Source organism: Danio aesculapii, chromosome 23 (assembly GCF_903798145.1).
Source record: "Danio aesculapii chromosome 23, fDanAes4.1, whole genome shotgun sequence".
Lineage (NCBI taxonomy): Eukaryota > Metazoa > Chordata > Actinopteri > Cypriniformes > Danionidae > Danio > Danio aesculapii.
Genome location: NC_079457.1, coordinates 20,526,735 through 20,545,943, shown reverse-complemented (window position 1 = coordinate 20,545,943; position 19,209 = coordinate 20,526,735). Strand labels below are relative to the sequence as shown.

Genomic DNA, 19,209 nt, shown 5'->3' with positions numbered 1-19,209 from the left:
GATTTACAAAATGTTTACTTATTCTTGTAAATAAATATTTTTTCAGATCTGGATAAATTCATGACTGATGACATAATAGATCCCATTGCAAAGGCTAAAATGATTGCTTTGAAAGGCATTAATAGGGTGTTGGCTCAAGATCCAATGGGTGTACCTCCTGGCATGAATAGGTATTGTTTTTGTTAGTTTGTTATTAAAGACGTTCTTCCGTAATTCCAATATCATGAGCTCAAATGTAAAGAAAAAATGTAAAAAGTCTATTTCAGCCTTGTTTGAGATGTAATTTTATTTAACTATAGGCAACAAGTATCTCTACTGGCTCAGAGGTTAACCTCTGCCCCTGGGAATGAGGATTCCCAACCTCCGCCTGCTCCTGGCTCTTCCAAGGTCAGTTAAGTACTATTCTTTAGTTTATATTTCGTTTGCATTAAATCTAGTATTTTAATTTATTTTTCTGTTTTAGGAAGGAGAAGGCAGCAATCAGGTTCAAACAAGACCAAATCCCCCACAATTTGGCATCATCAGTATGTTTTGCATTTCTGTTTTTGCAATAAGCCAGTTTCTGTTCATTAAAATTACACTGATTTCTCTTATGTTATTGTGGTCTAAATGAAAGCACAAATTGTCAGTTTTATGATTCTTTGTCCTGTGTTCTATAAATGTATAATGCAATCAGACATTTTATTTTGCTTAAATAGCAGTCTATTTCATGCTTTTCATATTTTGAACCATCACAATCTTTATAACAGATGATGCTGAACAGCACCAATATGAAGAATGGCTAGTACACACCCAGCAGTTGCTGCAGATGCAGTTGAAGTTTTTAGAAGAGCAAATTGGAGCACATCGCAAATCACGTAAAGCTTTGTGTGCCAAGCAGCGCACTGCAAAAAAAGCTGGACGTGAATTTGCAGAAGCAGATGCTGAAAAGCTCAAACTGGTTACTGAGGAGCAGAGTAAAATCCAGAAACAACTGGATCAGGTAAGCAAAATATATCTATTTATAAATAAACAAGACTATTTTTCACTGATCTTATAACAATTCTATTTGTTTTTTCTAGGTGCGTAAGCAGCAAAAAGAGCACACCAATCTTATTGCGGAGTACCGAAGTAAACAACAGCAGCATCAACAAGGTTCTTCCATGCTAGCTCCTGGGCCATCTACACCGGCACCTCACATGCTGTCCAAGATGCCTGGACAAATGATTGGTCAGCCACCTGGAGGGATGCCACAAGCAGCACTGCCCCCGGGAGGTATGCCAATTAGAATGCCACAGATGCAACCCTTTGGTGCAGCACAGCCTTCTCTCCCACTCGGTGCTGGCCCAGTACAGCCACCTCCTGGTTTTTTCCCTCAAGGCCCTGGACCTCAAGGACCAGATCCAAGAGTTCTGCAAGAACGACAGTATAGAATGCAAATGGTCCAAAAAATGCAACAGCAGCAACAACAGCTGATGATGGGACAGCAGCCTATGTCACATCAACCTCAGCAGCCTGGAATAATTAATCAGCAGCCTGGAGCCATGGGCAGTCAGCCAGCCCAAGTTTTGATGGGCAGTATGGGGCAGCAAAACTTACAACAAGGTTTAATAAATAGCCAACAAAATCAGCAAGGGTTAGTGCAGACTCCTCCAGGTATGATGGGGAATCAGGCTCTTGGGCAGACACAACATAATGTCATGGGCCAGCAAATGACTCAGACTGCAAATCTTATGGCAGGCCAACCACAAGGTATGGTTGGCAATCAACAGATTGTACAGCAGCTTCAGAGACCTCAGGGTTTGATGGATCAGCATGGACCAGTTGGACAGCATGTTGTTAGGGGACCCCCAACCCAACTCACACCTCAGCAACAAAGTGTAATGGCTCAGCGTATGCTCATGTCACAACAGCAACAGAATGCTGCAAAAAATCTTGCTCAACTTCAACAGCAACAAATTTTACAACTAAAAAAACAAGCTGGCCCCTCTGAGCCACAAAGAGCTTTAGAAGCTCCATCATCAGGAGGTAACCAAGGGGTTGCTGAGAACTTGCAACAAGGTGTCCAAGATCATCAGAATCCAAATAAAGATGGAGGATTACTTAGTCCAAAAACACCCCCACAGCAAGGTGGACCTCCTACACCACTTCAGATGCAACAGGGATCAAGTGGAGAGCAGCACTGTGTTGTTGGACAGCCACAGCAACAACATGCTTTTCTGGGTCAACAACAGACGGCACAACCTCAGACAAACCAGAACATTGGAGTTGCTGAACAACATGGTTTTGTTGGCAATCAGCAGGCTGGACCGCATCTTAAAGTACAACCACCTCAACCACAGATGCAAGTTGGTCTTCAGACCCAGACCAAAATTCAAATAAAACAGGAAGATCAACAAATGTGCTTCATGGCTCAGCAACAAGCTGGTCAAATTGCTGCACAACAACCTCAAGAAGTAGCTGTCCAAAATAGTGGTCAGACAATGGGTAACATTACAAATCAACAGCAGCAAGCTCTACTGACTCAACAGATGGGCATTCCTCGAGCACAGCAAATGATGATGACTCAAAGGCCTGGTGCTCCTGCAGGGCAAATTCGTACCTCTATTAACATTCAGGCCTTCATTGCACAGAACCCCCAACTGCGCCATCTGACTCCCAGCCAACAGTTGCAGCAAATTCAGGCAATGCTTGCTCAAAGACAGCTTCAGCAGGGCCAGATGCTAAGATTGCAGGGTCAAGCTCAGGGACAAATGCGTCCCCAGGTCCTACAGGGGCCATCAGTTGGTCCACGGATTCCAGTTATTGAAACCCAACAACAGCAACACCGCTTTGGATTGGCGGGCAAACATGGGTCCAGCACTCAGCAGCAACCGGGAGGGATTGGACAACAATCTGGCATGGCTCCACAGTTTCATCAAGGTGTTGCAGGTGCTATGCAACAGCCTTCTCAAGGACCTTTGCCTCAGTACATCAATAGTGCCCAGCAGCAGCAGATGATACAGCAGCAACAAGTGCATCAGCATCAAATGATGAGAGGTCAAGTGCCTAGACCAATAATGGGTCAGGTTCGCACCACAGCACCTGGACATCTGGCTAGACCAATGTCTCCTCGCCAATTACTGGGGCAGGGATCACCTGGAAGTCCACATTCTAATCAACAAAGACTCATGAGGATGTCTCAGACTCCACCAGGCACTCAGCATCTTCAACAACAGTCACATGGTACAACAGCATTGAGCCCCTTTCAAGCTTCTCCCTCACATGCAGGTTCTCCTGCAGGGTCTTCTGTTCCAGAAACTGGTAGTCCATCTTTAAATAAACCTGAACCAGGTAACCTGGCCCTCTCCAGTCACTTGTCATCACCTTCTAGGCCAGAAGGTATTGTAGGAAAGAGTAGCCCCTTTAGCCAGACGGGGGGGTTGATACCTTCACCTTTGAGGTCTCCAACTGCCAAGACACAGAGCCCCAATACTGAAGCTCTCTCAGCTCCTTTCCCACTTAATGGGCCGTCTTCTCAGTCAGCACAGAACCAAGCACCAAATTCTGGTCAAATATCTGGGGGTCATACATCTCAACCAACTCAAATGCCCAGTGAAATGTGCAAGATGACATTGCAAAACATTAAACAAGAGCCACGTGAAGTCCAGTGCGATACAGGAAATATTGTTGAGACTCATTCTGATGGCATAAAGAGAGAAATTTCTGGAGAATCTGTCAGTGGCTCCGGTATTGTGAACTCTGCTGTGGGCTCTAGAAATCAAGCAGGAGATCTTGGATCACAAATTCAAAGGACAGAGACTGGCCAACAACTACTACAGAAACTCCTTCGAACCAAAAACTTGCAGGTTGCAGCTCAGAGGCCCTCAGATGGTATTCATAATGAGATAAATGGACACATTAATAACAAGCTGGCAATGCTGGAACAGAAGCTACAAGGAACTCCACGCAACATGGAGGTACAGCCAAGCAGGAAAATTCAAAGTGCATATATATTATACATGTTTTGAGCATCTAATTCTTATCTGCTACTAATGTTTAGGATCTGCAGTCACTCACAAAGAGAGCTCCAATTGTCAAGGCCAAACGTACTGCAAAAGCTGGAGAGCGTGGGCCAAACTCTAGAAAGAAAACCAAGAAAGAAGAGGTTGGAAAAACCGAGGCAATAATGAAACAGTTGAAGCAAGTATGTGTGTTTGAATCTTTGCTTTGGTTTTTAATAGTAATTTATTGGATTATTTTGGTGTTAATTTGCTAATCTTATTTGGTTAACCTGCAGGGCCTTTCTCTTCTTCCTTTGATGGAGCCCTCTATTACTGCTAGTATGGATTTGTTTGCACCTTTTGGCAGCAGTCCAGCCAATGCCAAGACCCAGTTGAAAGGCTCATTTGGAAATGCTATACTAGACAATATTCCAGACTACTATTCCCAGCTTCTTACAAAGGTATGCATAGCTTGCACTTTTTATGCCATTCAATTCAACCATGTAGACAGCAAGACTAGATAGGTCTGCATATGTGTTCATTATTTCAGTAATTTCAAACATTGATTGAATCCTGTAACAACTACAGTACTTTATTTCACTTGTTTGTTCTTTTTTCCTCTCTATAGAACAACCTCAGCAATCCTCCAACACCACCATCATCTCTTCCCCCAACTCCACCACCTTCAGTGCAGCACAAGCTTTTAAACGGAGTGACTCAGGTAGAAGAACTGGCGGAAGGTCAAAAAGAGTCAGAGGCCTCAGAGGATACCATTGGTAAGACGTAGTATTGATTCGTGTTTGTTAGTTATGACTTTAGTTTTTTCACAGGCTTTTAAATCTTTCCTTGTGCTCCAAGGATCTGTTCCAGAAGAAGTAAAGAGTGTAGACATACTAGCAGCTCTTCCCACTCCACCTCACAACCAGAATGAAGATATTCGGTAAGTTTTCAAAATGTAAAATAAAGTAGGTTCCATAGAACAACTGATTTTGAGCTTGTGTAAAACCTATACACTAATGTTTTTTTTTTAACTCAGTATGGAGAGTGATGATGACAGTGATGCTCCAGACAGTATTGTGCCTGCATCCTCACCTGAAAGCCAGCTAGGTGATGAGACAACACGCTTTCCCAGTCTACTGGATCCCAAAGAGGAGGAGGAAGAGAGGGCCATCTCTCCTGTTATACCCATTATTCCTCGTTCTACCATTCCGAGTATGTAGTATCATTTAGAAATCATTTGTATTTGTTTGCTTATAATTTGCCCAATTAACTTGCTGATCCTATCTTATGTTCAGATTTTTCAGAGACAAAACCTTTCGAGTCAGTGGATGGAAAAGTTGTAGCTTCATCCAGCCAGTGGGACAAAGCCAAAAGCAATGAAGTGTCTGTAACCTTCATGCTTTCATCTGCTGCTGCAAAGGTATTTATGTCTTCAAATGTCCGCCTCATAAAATTCTAGGTAATTTTGTGACATGTTTTAAGTATGGTTTTGCTTTCTCTTCAACAGAATCTCAACACAGTGATGTTGGCTGTTGCTCAACTGCTGCACATACGTATGCCAAGTTCTTACGAGTTGGCATTTCCCCAGAGTCCTGGTAGAGTAGGTGCTGGACCTGGGAAAATACCTGACTCTTCCAACCCAGGTACTGCTATCTAGATGTCTTTTAACATTAATTTTAAAGTGTCAGCTAAGTGTTTAGCTGCTTTTTATCTTAATTGTTGTATTATTTTTAAACTTTTTATCTAAAACTGTTTGAATTTATACATATTTTTTTTTATTAGGTTTGAAGACAGACGCTTCTGTGAGCAATGATGCAGAATGGCTTAAGCAGTTTGATGTTTCCCTCCCAGGGTGTACCCTGAGGAAACAAGTTGATATTCTTGCTCTTATCAAACAGGTGAGTTGTCAGACTTTTTTTTTCTCTAAATGTTTTTTTTCACAGGTACATTACATTTATTTATGCTTTTTACCTTTTTTTGCAGGAATCCCAAGAGCAAGAAGATAAACCTGCCCAACACTGTTACATGACAAATGTTTCAGATCTGGATGTGCGCCACCTGCCTGTTATTCCTGTCGAAGTATCTCCACCTCCTTCACCATCTCCACCTCCACCCCCATCTTCTACTGTAGCTGAGCCAGAAAACACCACTCAGCCCGAGCCCAAACCTGAATCTGAAGCACCTGTTCAGACTACATCATCCCCTTCTGCAAGTCCAAGTGCTCCTGTCAAAACCGAACTTTTGGTCAAACAGGAATCTCACTGCTCCCCCGTTACAGTAGAGCCTGAATCTCATGAGCCTGCGGTCCTACCTATAGATATTCCACCACCACAAGAACAACCTTCTGCTCCAGCAAGTTCTCCTCCTCTAGACTCCCCTACTATAGAGATATCCCTAAAATCCATCAAACACCGTAGCAGGCCCCTTTCTGATGAAGAACAACGGCCTAAGGTCAAAAAATGGAAAGGTTTGCGCTGGAAACGACTCCAGATAGTCATTACTATTCGCAAAGGTGGCTCTAAAAAAGAGAGCAGTCGTGAAGTTTCAGAGCTCATGGAGCGCCTCCGCATTACACTGAAACCAGATAAGCTGCCTAGAGATAAGCGAAAGTGCTGTTTCTGCCATGAGGAGGGAGATGGTGCAACAGATGGTCCTGCACGTCTGCTCAATATTGATGTTGATTTGTGGGTGCATCTTAACTGTGCTCTGTGGTCAACAGAGGTGTACGAAACCCAGGGTGGTGCACTTATTAATGTTGAGGTTGCCCTTCGGCGTGGATTACGCACCCGTTGTGCCTACTGTCAAAAAACGGGTGCTACTAACAGCTGCAACCGTTTACGCTGCCCGAATGTATATCATTTTGCATGTGCCATTCGGGCACGTTGCATGTTTTTCAAAGACAAAACTATGCTCTGCACCCAGCACAAGCTTAAAGGTCCCAGTGAAGAGGAGCTTAGCAGTTTTGCTGTTTTTCGACGTGTTTACATTGAGCGGGATGAGGTGAAGCAGATTGCAAGCATCCTGCAACGTGGTGATCGCATTCACTTGTTCCGTGTTGGTGGGCTCATCTTCCATGCTGTGGGCCAGCTTTTGCCCTCTCAGATGGCTGTGTTTCACTCACCCAGTGCTATCTATCCAGTGGGTTATGAGGCCACACGAATTTACTGGAGCACTCGTGTGCCAAACCGCAGATGTCGCTACCGATGCCGCATCAGTGAGCAGGATGGCAGGCCCCTGTTTGAAGTGCGTGTACTGGAGCATGGGTATGAAGACCTGCACTTCAGAGACTCCACTCCAGATGGTATGTAAATTTTTACATTTGTTTGTGGAAAAGACTGTAAATGTAATTCTAATTTAATTCTTGCTGCATCATGCCATTGCTTTTAAGGCATCTGGGCTAAGATTGTGCATCAGGTTGCCAAGCTGCGAGATGAAGCGGCCATGCTGAAACTTTTCACCGAGCATGTCAGAGGAGAAGAGATGTATGGACTCACTGTGCATGCAGTGATGCGAATCACTGAATCTGTGAGTATTTAATCAAAGCCTTATTTAAAAAGATTTACCTTAAATTATTATGCATTTTCCTAAACTATTTTTGATGCAATGATGTCATATCTGTAGTTAAGACCAAATAGATAAATAAGAATATGGGTTGCAATTTTGCAATTAACTACTGATACACACTATTAATATTTACATATACATAGTGTTGAAAATATAACATTTTTCAGATTTAATATTTAGATAATCAAATTAGATAATTGGGCATTATAGATAATAATCAAATTAGATCATTTTTTAAATAAGAAATCAAATTAGATAATTTGTCAAATTTTTTTAGATTGGTCAGTAATTTGTTCCCCCAAAATTTGTTCTTAAAAGGTAATAAATTGTTAATGGATTTTTTTATTATAATATAACATACTAGAGGTGTGAACCTACTCTGGTCTCATGGTTCAGTTCGGTTACGATTTTCATGCCATCGATTCGGTTCAATTCGGTATCTCAGTGCATCACGGTGCATTGACAATGCTTTCCATACACAATTATATTTTATTCACAGCACAAGAATTATTGTATTAAAGTTTATAAATATATTTATATTTATATATTAGTTGTAATACAATTTTGTCTTTTAATACAAAGTCAGATATATAAACTGTACCTTTAAAAACTCAAGTACATGTACAGAACAACATGAGCATTTCTAGCAAGTAAACAAATGTAAATATCCCGCTCGCTTTGAGCATTGCCGAGCAAGTTCTTACACCCCTATGATTGGTCACGTGCTCAACAGAAAGGGTTGCAATTGGCTTTAATGTGCTGGCGCTTTTCACCAATGAGTGACACTGATAAACGGCAGCAGCGATCACAGCTGATCTGGGATAGACGCGGAGGAGAAAAGGGTGCGTTTGTATCCGATTAATGGTATTAGTTAAACGATAAAAAACAAATGTTATTTTATATATTTTTAAAGTTTGGCTGCATAAGGGGCCGATCACAGCGATCGCGCTTTTTGCATTGAGAGGGGCATCTTTTGAATGGTTTACTAAAGGCAGCGAGTGTTTTACACGCTGCTTATGTGCCTTGCGCGCCTTGTGTTTTGCCATTGCAAATATTTGTTAACTGGCGGGACAGTAACGCATGCAAACACGCATGTCTGCAGATATATTTTACCAAAGAAGTAAAATGAAAGAAGGATATTTCTGATCACAGTTTGACACAGATAAGTTGGTATAAACCCACGCTGATGCTGATGGCCTCTGTGCTGCATGGAGCCTTGACATAAACTTAACAAACAGCCAATTGATGATTTAGTGTACAATCAACAAACCAACCTTTTTTCCACTTGGAAAATTACAGTTATTAATAGTTCTTACATAATATGAGTTTTTAAAATAGCCTGCATAATCTACGAATCAAACAAATCTAAAGATTTTCTTGATTTTTGTATAATGATAACTCCGCAGCAAACTGAGGCTTTCATTTTACAGCTTATTTTGCTTATTATTGCAAATTAATGCAATATCATATGTAAACAACTAAATTGTTATACAAAAAGTCAACATATGAGCTTTGAGGTTCATTGTCATTTTCTATTATCACACGCAGCGCGCACACATGAACTGCTATTGAGACAGAGGAAATAAGTCATAATTATAAGACATCATCTTTAATCTGACTTTTATTAAAAATGTTGACAGAGGTTTTGTGAAACAGCAGAGCAGTAATTAAATGCATATTTGAGGTAGCCTGATATTTTTGTTTGACAGAAGAAAAACAACATGATTGGACAAACCCTCAGCCTCCTCCACTGTACCAGCTTCATCTTCTTGTCCAAATGTCTTAAAAAGAAAGAGTTTGCAGGACTTACAATCCAGGGCTTACAACCCTGGAAAAAAAGTGATAATGGCCTTGATTTCACTTCTAATCTTCAGTTTAGCAGTTCAGATCTTTAGCACTTTGAGCACTTGTTATTTAAGCGCTTGTTATTGTTTAGAAGAAAACACTTTATTTGACATAGTACTTTTCAATATATGGTGCAAAGCATAATCGTTGAAGAGAGTCTATCTCAGTCTCAGTTTACCAGTTTTTTAAGCACTTTAAGCTCTTGTTACTTTTTTTTACTATAGCTCCTGCATTTTCTCTCCTTAACAGTGAAAAAGGGGCTTCTGCTGTAACTTCAGTGTCAGTGAAAGACTGTTCAGCAAACACACGCAGTAAATAGTGCAGAGTTTCTGCATTTTTAAGTAGTTGGAGTGTTTTAATTACTTGCGCTCGCCTCCCTCGCCATAGTAAGCTACCGCAATATAGCGCATATGAGATAAATGACATCAGTACATAATAACCATTTATGATCTATTACTGAACCAATACTGAATTGTCCGTGTCTGCATCGCGGTGCACTGAGGAAACAATTAATTTTGACACCCCTGTAATATATAGTATAATGCATTTGTCACTCACCTATATCTTGCAGCTTCCTGGTGTGGAAACCTGTCAGGATTATACATTCCGATATGGCCGCCATCCTCTTATGGAACTTCCCCTCATGATCAATCCTACAGGTTGTGCACGATCAGAACCAAAAATTCTCACCCACTGCAAACGGTAATGAACAAAACAAATCTAAGCCTTCATCTTTACATGTGAATGAATTCACTGAAGTATGAATAGTGATTGTAAGGATTTAATGTAAATTTATTCTGCTTTTCAGGCCTCATACACTCAATAGCACGAGTATGTCCAAAGCCTATCAGAGCACATTTACAGGGGAGATCAACACCCCATACAGCAAGCAGTTCGTGCATTCCAAATCCTCTCAATACCGTAGATTAAAGACAGAGTGGAAAACCAATGTGTACCTGGCCCGCTCTCGCATTCAGGGACTGGGTCTGTACGCTGCTAAAGACCTTGAAAAACACACCATGGTCATTGAGTACATTGGCACTATCATTCGCAATGAGGTTGCAAATCGCAGAGAAAAGATTTACGAGGAGCAGGTTTGTAGCTGTCAAGATTCCAACATAAGTTTTAGGTCTGCACTTTTTTGTCTAAACCCATTGTCTTTTTCATTAGAACCGTGGGATCTACATGTTCCGTATCAATAATGAGCATGTAATTGATGCAACCTTAACTGGCGGTCCTGCTCGGTAAGATCATGTACCTGTACTGTTCTTGCAGTCCAGTTGTTTGGTCTGTGACTTGCTTTATGATTTTTTTTTTCTCTTCCTAGTTATGTCAATCATTCTTGTGCACCGAACTGTGTCGCCGAAGTTGTGACGTTTGATAAAGAGGATAAGATCATCATCATTTCTAGTCGCAGGATCCCAAAGGGCGAAGAGGTTTGCTACAGTAGTTTAAATGCTACTCTTTTGACATTGTTTACTAAGGGTGTCACGATCCTCTAAATCCTCGATTCGATTACATTTGCGATTCTAAATTCACGGTTCGATTCTCGATTTAAAATTAGAAAGCACAAGCTATGCCATTTTAAGAAATTTATGGAATATAATAATATCTGACCTTTGTGCGCTGTGACAGTCATGAAGCTCTGTGTTGCTGTGGAGGTCCAGCAATCTGTAGTCAAGGCTACTACATGTGCACTGCTAAAACCTTCAATTACTTTCTTTTTCACATTATTGTACATGGAGGGTATCACCGTACCTGTGATATGCGTTCTACTTGGGATTTCGTAGCGCGGTTCAAGCACACTAATTAAATGCCTAAAACCTGAGTTATCTACCACTGAATAAGGTTGCAAGTCTGCAGCTATAAATACTCCTACTGCGCTTGTAATTGCCTTTGCATGTGTTGAGTTACTTGGAAGTTTTATTCCAAATGAAGATGGGAGAGTAGTTTGTGTTACGCTTGTCGGTTTAACAAATAAATCTATGTTTTTGCAGTGCCTGCGGAGATGCCCTGCTATGTTAGTCGTGCTGCCTGTGGAATAATATGGTATACGTACATAGCAGAGCTTGCAAACTGTGCTTTTTTTTAGTCGACAACACAATCTTTGTCAACATAACTCACTGGAAATCTAAAATACTAATCACAAAATACCACATTGGCGAGGGGGTTCAAGTTCTGTCGACGGGTCTCTTGCATCTGCAGTTGCTATGCTATCTTTTGGCTGTTTGTTGTAGCTGTTAGGTTGACTCGCAGCACTTCAACAAGAGCTTGTTGAACAAGTGGGTTTTTTTTTTTGCTTGGCCAGCCAAGCTGATGTGACATGGGGGCGTGGCAGCATCAACGATTCCATTTTTTGATTCGATAATCGAGATTGAGCATGAATTTCGATCGATTTCTATTTAAAATCGAAATTGTGACACCCTTATTGTTTACATCTTGTATTCAACACTTTGTATCTTCCTCTCTCAATCACATTTTTAGCTGACGTATGACTATCAGTTTGACTTTGAGGACGATCAGCACAAGATCCCCTGCCATTGTGGAGCCTGGAATTGTAGAAAGTGGATGAACTAACAAGGACAAAGAAAGATTCCAACGCGTCTTTGCTCTCTGGTGCCAGAACACTCCTGCGCCAAAGCCTGTTATATTCTTACTTTCCAGTTAATAAGCTGCTCTGATTTGAGGAAGAGAAGTTCACTCTCAGTCACCAGAAAGAAGACTTTGTTACCTACAACAAGAGCCAAAGCTTTGAAGAGAAAAAAAACTTTTGATGCCACAACCTTTTACAGATGAGCTCAAAGGTAATAGACCTGCTTGAATCTATCGTGTTGATTAAAAATCACCTCTGCCAAAAGCACCTCTACTTCCTCCACTGTTTCCTCCTACAATAAGCTGACTCCGGCTGCAATCAACCCCTTCAACATCTACCAAAAGAACTGAAGCTATAGCATATCAATACACTTAGACTAGAACTCAGTGAAGATGTTTGATTAAAGCCATGTAAGTACTCAAAGTTAACTCGTACACTTTAGCTTGGACCTATCCTTTCGGCTAGCGCCCTTTCTGAACGCTTTCCCATCAAATCGTCAGTGAAGATCGTGGACATTGGCAAGACAATCCTGGAGTGGCTCTGCTTAGAACTGTGACGAGATACGCTGAAATACTATTGACTATCGAAAGGCACCAGATGTTTTATTATATTGAGTTAAAAAGGTGGGTTTATTTCACCCAGTCTACCTCATTGAGTTTGTGGGACGTCACTGCTTTGTATTAAAACTGTTAAGTGCTACTGTGGAAAGGGGAAGGCAGGAATGTTTCCATGGCAATTGCCTTCTCGGATAAGCAGGGAAACTTAAGCAGCAGGTTTGCTCCTATCTATATTTTGCTTTCTGATTACGATTACAATAGTGAGCCAGTGCAACTTTCTTTTTTTGATTTGATTATACAAACGAGATGGACAGTTCCAATATGACGATGCATTACTTCGAGCAATCAAACTCAAACGGGTGTCTCAGAGGCCACCTTTTTATTTCCGATCATGTAGCTGCCGCATCATGCTTTTTAGTGTAGAAATGCTCATCTCGCATTCGTAACGGTGGAGCGAATTATGACAAAGGGTCACAGTGCAAATCCACGTTGGTGCAATTTGAAAGACTTTAGGGCAAATAATACTAGTGATGCAAGACTGCCACTGCATTTGACATGTTTTCCCATCCTTACATCCTTGCATTCATTAGCTCTCCTTTCGGATCTTGTAACTCCAACAGGACCCTTAGGTGTAAACTTCTTCCCTTCTGTGATAGTGGACTGTTGTAAACTTACTGTAGTGAGTCTTTCTCTGCCTGCTGACGGCCGGTTGTATCTAATCGATGTATCGTGGTTTGATAGTGGTAGCACAGTCTACAGGCTCGACGCAGTGACGGAGGAAGACTTAAAAAGGGCATTTCTATTTTCTTTTATAATAAAGTAATTTAAAACAGTTTTAAAAAACAAACTTTCAAAGAAGGGAGTTGAACAAAGTGTCCACATAGCCCATGCTACTTTGTTCCTTTCTCCCCTGACTTATGACCTCACGTTAAGAAATAAATGCAAAATGTATAAACTGTACATAATAGGGGTCTAAACACTTTATCCAGCCCCTTTTTAATCAAATTCAAAATTGTAGAGAAATAAAATTCATGAAAAAAGAAGCAACCACTGGATATCATTTTATCAGAAAACTAAATGTGTATATATCTATAAATATATGTAAAATGGCAAACTAAGTAATATCTTTATGTATATGAACCAGAGTGTTTTTTTGCATTTAATGTTTTTTTATATATATATCTGCATATTTTTTTGTCCCTACGAGACCATATACAGGTTAACTAAGAGGGTGTGATCCTTCTCTCGTCTTCACCAATGAATTTTGGAAGAGTGCTTGCGGTGAATAAGTCAAACGTTTGAAATGGAAAGTCTCTTCTACATGGAAACAGATCCCCTTTTTTTTGTTTTTGAAAAACAGCAGTAAAATGGTGCATAGCATTTGTGTATTTATGTAATATTGTTCACATATATTTCTTTTATTTATGCTACTGCTTGTGAATTACTGAACCCTGTCCTTGAATCGGTGACAGTTTAATTAGTAGTAAATGGAAAATCTTGAAGCTCCCAAGATGATACTGTTTTTGAATCGTGTCCTGTTGTTTTCTCTCCCACCCCTCCCTGTAGAAGTGAATGTTTTATACGACTTATGAAAAGGCAGCATAGCCAGTGAATGGTATGACTTCATTAATCAAAAATATCTCCATTAATTACATGTGAATTGCACTCAGCATTATTTTATTTATACGTCATTCAAACTAGCGCTGGTTCTTTTAAGGGTAGTCTGTTGTTAAGCACAGATGCTCACTGGATTTTAGCCTGAGTAACTCTTGCTGCCCCCACCCCCCGCCTTTGTTCTTTTGAAATCTCTTTATTTAAGATCTCTACATGTGTTGTAATTTACTGAATAGATCCTGATTTTGGTTTTCAGCCTGATCGACTTTTTAAAAAAAGATGCTGCAACTGTACAGCAAAGCTACTTTTAGGGAAAATGAATAAAATGGTCATTTTTATTGTATGTGGCATGTTTTGTATGGATATAATTTTGAATTGTACATATTTTTTGACGTCAGAGGTTGCATCTCTTTATATACAGCTGTCCCTTTCCCTCCCAGCCCTCCATTTATTTCTTTGTCTCTGCTTTATTTCTTGTAAAGAAAAATAAAATGCATTTTAAATATACGTATCTATATGTTGTCATGTTTTTCAAGAGGAATTGTTTTTGTATGGTGACTCTGGAGGCCATTTTAGATTATTGACCTTACTGCATTGTTCAAGAAAGCGATTTCAGATGATGTGAGCTTTGTGATATGGTGTGTTATCATTAGGAAAGTAGCCGTTAAATGTTATGACGTCATAAAGGGCAACAATAATCAGGTGCTTTGTTTCATTTAATGTCAGACACCATTCCACCACCAGTAACAGTTGACTAATTTATTCCAAATTTTGATGCAGCAGATGTAAAGGCTCATCAAAAGTTATTTTTTCAGCTTTCTGTTGATAACTCTGCTGAAAAATCCAGCTTAAAACCAGCCTAGGCTGGTTTTAGCTGGTTGACCAGCCTGGTTTTAGAGGGGTTTTGGCCATTTCCAGGCTGGTTTCCATCCATTTCCAGCCTGGTCTTAGCTGGTCAGGCTTGAAAATGACCAGCTAAAACCAGCTTGACCAGCCTGGTTTAAGCTGGACATATCTGGTTTTAGCTGGTCATTTTCCAGCCTGACCAGCTAAGACCAGGCTGGAAATGGCCAAAACCCCCCTAATACCAGCCAACCAGCCTAGGCTGGTTTAAGCTGTTTTTTTTTTTTTTCTTCAGTAGGGAAAACAGAAATTGTGGTGTGGATTTTTGATGAAACATAGTAACTGTAAGTTGTAGCCTCGGTTTTCTCTTCACTTAGCCTACAGGAATGCCACTCGCGTAGTCGTCTGTCTCAAGGTTGGATGTGCTGTGCTTTTAAAGTTTTAAAGGTGATGTATGTAAAATACCATAATCTGTTCAGATCAGATATTTAAGAAACATGCTAAGTGAACATTCTTGTTGACCTCCGGTGGACCGTAGCAGCCTCTGAAATTAGACGCAGATTCGAGTTCCACAGGTGGTTATTAATTAGCAAATAATATAAATATTACGAACGTAAACATTAGGTGAGCAGGTTACACTGTAACCGCGTCTCCTAACTACACGTGACGAAATTTGCAGTGATAAGCTATTTGGCTGTTTGTACCAGACAAAACATGACAGAAAATTAAATACAGCCATTCAGAGGCACAGATGCACTCACTCGCGAAATGGTAAGGTTTATAATTTGATGAATACCTCTTTAACGTCATTAAATGTACATGTTGAATCACTATGTGTTGGTTGTAACAGTTCTAAAGTTTAATTTCAAACGGTTTATTTTATTTTCAAGATCTGAGGTGAACTATCTGCTGCTGCTTTCAGCAATATGGCAATAAAAGTCATGTACAATGGCGTTCAAACTCATATTATATAGTATATGGGGGTCAGAGAAAAGGACAATCAGAACCAGATAGAATAGCTTGGGACTCGACCCACCTGGATTAGAACATCAGCCTACTGTCATACTCTACAACTCCCACTCTTTTGTGTTTCCTTGGATTCCTTTTAAAGATTGTGCATGAACCTCGCCGCCAACCTAATTTCACCCATATGTTCCTGGATTAATATCTATGTTGATCCTTGAACAACATTCCAATCAGCCAATCAGAATTAGGGATATGTTTACCGTTTATGTTCAATTTAGGCTCATGGTTAGGTTTATGCACTTCTACTTGATTGTTATCCAACTATTATTCCCCTCTGATTTTGGCAGTAATTTACAGTTATGGCTGGGTTTAGGGGTAGGGAATAGGTATGGATTACATTTTCCAACAAAAATTATGTTCCAGGATAAACATAGATGTTAATCTAGCATCAGATCATATTTGACAAAATCATGACATGCGTATTTTGTCATCCTCAACTTTCTTAAGCATGCCAGTGTAATAAACGCTTGTGTTTTTTGTTGCAAAGTTAACTATGACAGTCTCCCACAGACAGATCTGTGTTTCTTGGACCACAACTCTCATTCTCAGAGCTCTACGTCAGACACATTATCAACTGAGAAAGGGACATCTCTTTTCTCAGAGCTGCTAACTATGATTTCCTTTTCATTTGGATTGTGTTCTGGGACGACATTTGAGAGTGGTAACATTTCATGAGGAGACATATCCAGGTTGGCTGGAAACACATGGCACATCCATGTAGACTATGTGCATTGAAAGGATTAACATCAGTGAGTGAACATCAGCAGGTGGATCATCTGCAGGGGATAGATCATTCAAATCTTCTGTAGAGGCAGGCTGGAGCTCAGGATTTTTGCCAGTCTGACATCATGAATAGTGCAAATGCTTTATCAAGGAAAATTTCGCAGATTTATTGAAAAATTGCAGTGCACCTAAATCCAGAAGTGATGTTGCATGGTGTCACTGTTGATATGAAGGCCTCATTCACAAGTCCTACAGTCTAGTAGACTAAATTTTACTTGTGCCTTATGTCTCACTTTACCCCACCGCCACATTTTAGAACAAAATTATCTTTTTAAGCAATTCAGGCTAATCTTCAGCTAGCATCATCACATGGTTTTTGCTTTCCACAGCACCAGGAATTCCAATCCTTCATGGTAGAGGGGAAATGGAAGGGGCTTGAAAACAAGATTGTTATAGAGTGATACAGTATATAAAATCCGTTGCCTGGATACAGGGGGTGTCTCACATAACCCAATGTCTCACATTACCCTGTTCTCCCCTACCATCAAACCAGGTGTTAAAGCCTGAAAATTCCTGTAGATCAGTAGTTCCTGAAACAACCACACCAGCCCATCTGCAGTAAAAACCATGTCATCTCTCAATCTTCCCCATTCAGATTTTAGCTTGACCATCAGAAGATCATCTTGACCAGCTGACATTACAATAGCTGATTAGATTTTTCTGTTTGACTGTGTATTGATCACAACAGATCAGTGAAGAGGATGTATGCAGAGTCTTCAGCAAACAGAAGACAAGGAAAACCAAAGGCCCAGATAGTGTTTCATTGGCCTGTCTAAAATCCTGTGCTGTTCAGCTCCGAACCACATTCAACGGAGTACTGGGACTCAACAGAGGATTATTGGTGTGCATCTACCCCAACCTACAGGACAGGACTACATCGCCAGCATGAGGAAATGGACAGGTAACATAATTCAATGTACCTTTCACCCAGTCTATGAACTGCTCATACCTCTTCTGAGGCAGACACTACAGGTCATTATGCACTAAAACATATACTGCTATTTGTAGTAAAGTTACAGCTAGAAAAGCTTACCACTGTTTTATTCATTCATTCATTTTCGGCTTAGTCCTTTTATTAACCTGGGGTCACAACAGCGGAATGAACTGCCAACTTATCCATCACGTTTTACGCAGTGGATGCCCTTCCATCTGCAACCCATCACTGGGAAACGTCCATACACACTTATGCACTATGGACAATTTAGCCTACTCAACTAACCTATACCACATGTCTTTGGACTGTGGGGGAAACCGGAGCACCCGGAGGAAACCCACGCAAACACAGGGAGAACATGCAAACTCCACACAGAAAAGGCAACTGACCCAGCCGAGACTCGAACCAGTGATCTTCTTGCTGTAAGGCAACTGCACTACCTACTGCGCCACCTCCACTGTTTTATTATTATCGTTAAAGTTAAGAAATCACTTCAAGATTATCATTTGACTACAGCTTTACTACTGTTACAGATTCCCTACTTAAATACAACTTGTGATCTCAAGACAACGTAACAAATAAACAACAACAAACAAAAGTGCTCCAACTAAATTATTTATTAACATAACATAATCAGCAAAACAATCCAAAATGACGAGAAGGGGAGCCCAAAAACCTAATAAATAACCAAACAAACTTAAAGCAGGTTGGGACTCTCCACTCCAAACAAACGTCAAAAGGAAAGTTTAAAGGAGAACACAACAATAAAGCAGTCAGAAACTGTAGCGGTGTGGAGGAATGAGTGAGCATTAGAAGTCTACTTCTGTTTGTTTTAAAAGCCTGACGTCACCAAATCAGCCAATAGAAAACTAAAAAGGGAAAAAGAAAAAGATCAATTGAAAGTAATAATTACAGGAAGGAATAAACGCAACATGTAACAACTACAAATACCATCTTTCAACTGTATAGTGCATCACAATGGTTTAACGCAGGGGTGACCAACTGTTGTTAGAGATCTACCTTCCTGCAGATTTCAGTTGGAACCCATAACAAACACACCTGCCTGTAATTATCAAGTGCTGTTCGGCTCCTAATTAATTGGTTCAGGTGTGATTGATCAGAGTTGGAGCTGAACTCTGTAGGAAGGTAGATCTCTAGGAACGAGGTTGAGCACTCCTGGTTTAACGCGCACAGTAGGTCTCAAACTTGATTCATGGAGGGTGCAGCTCTGCACAGTTTTGCACCAACCCTAATTAAACACAGCCGATCCAACTAATCAAGGTCACAACAGAGTTTAGCTATGGTCACACTGGGCTTTGTGTGTGCGAAATTCTGTCGTGCAGCACTGCGAAAAGGGGCAGGATTAAACAAGATGATTAGACATTTTAAAAAGCCAGCAATTGCTTTATATTTTAAATTTCTGTCCAGAGAGGTCGTGTTTTAATCCTCAATTGGTCTCACGCAGTCAAGTGATGGGATTTCGCAGTT

The 19,209-nt window shown here is 40.5% G+C and overlaps 1 protein-coding gene across 4 annotated transcripts in view; it reads left to right on the top strand.

The window, feature by feature from the left end:
• kmt2d (lysine (K)-specific methyltransferase 2D) overlaps positions 1-14,646 on the top strand; it is a 40,528-nt gene extending 25,882 nt beyond the window's left edge. For all 4 annotated transcript variants that reach the window (XM_056448965.1, XM_056448966.1, XM_056448963.1 and 1 more), the window contains exons 35-54: positions 47-170; positions 300-387; positions 464-524; positions 750-982; positions 1,062-3,938; positions 4,022-4,165; positions 4,259-4,423; positions 4,591-4,738; positions 4,821-4,902; positions 4,999-5,174; positions 5,258-5,382; positions 5,470-5,605; positions 5,745-5,860; positions 5,946-7,263; positions 7,351-7,487; positions 9,943-10,073; positions 10,180-10,465; positions 10,542-10,615; positions 10,699-10,807; positions 11,856-14,646. In XM_056448965.1, coding sequence (XP_056304940.1) covers positions 47-170; positions 300-387; positions 464-524; positions 750-982; positions 1,062-3,938; positions 4,022-4,165; positions 4,259-4,423; positions 4,591-4,738; positions 4,821-4,902; positions 4,999-5,174; positions 5,258-5,382; positions 5,470-5,605; positions 5,745-5,860; positions 5,946-7,263; positions 7,351-7,487; positions 9,943-10,073; positions 10,180-10,465; positions 10,542-10,615; positions 10,699-10,807; positions 11,856-11,948 — 6,623 coding nt within the window. In that variant the 3' untranslated portion in view covers positions 11,949-14,646. The remainder of the gene's footprint in view (positions 1-46; positions 171-299; positions 388-463; positions 525-749; positions 983-1,061; positions 3,939-4,021; positions 4,166-4,258; positions 4,424-4,590; positions 4,739-4,820; positions 4,903-4,998; positions 5,175-5,257; positions 5,383-5,469; positions 5,606-5,744; positions 5,861-5,945; positions 7,264-7,350; positions 7,488-9,942; positions 10,074-10,179; positions 10,466-10,541; positions 10,616-10,698; positions 10,808-11,855) is intronic.
• Positions 14,647-19,209: the final 4,563 nt, after the last annotated feature.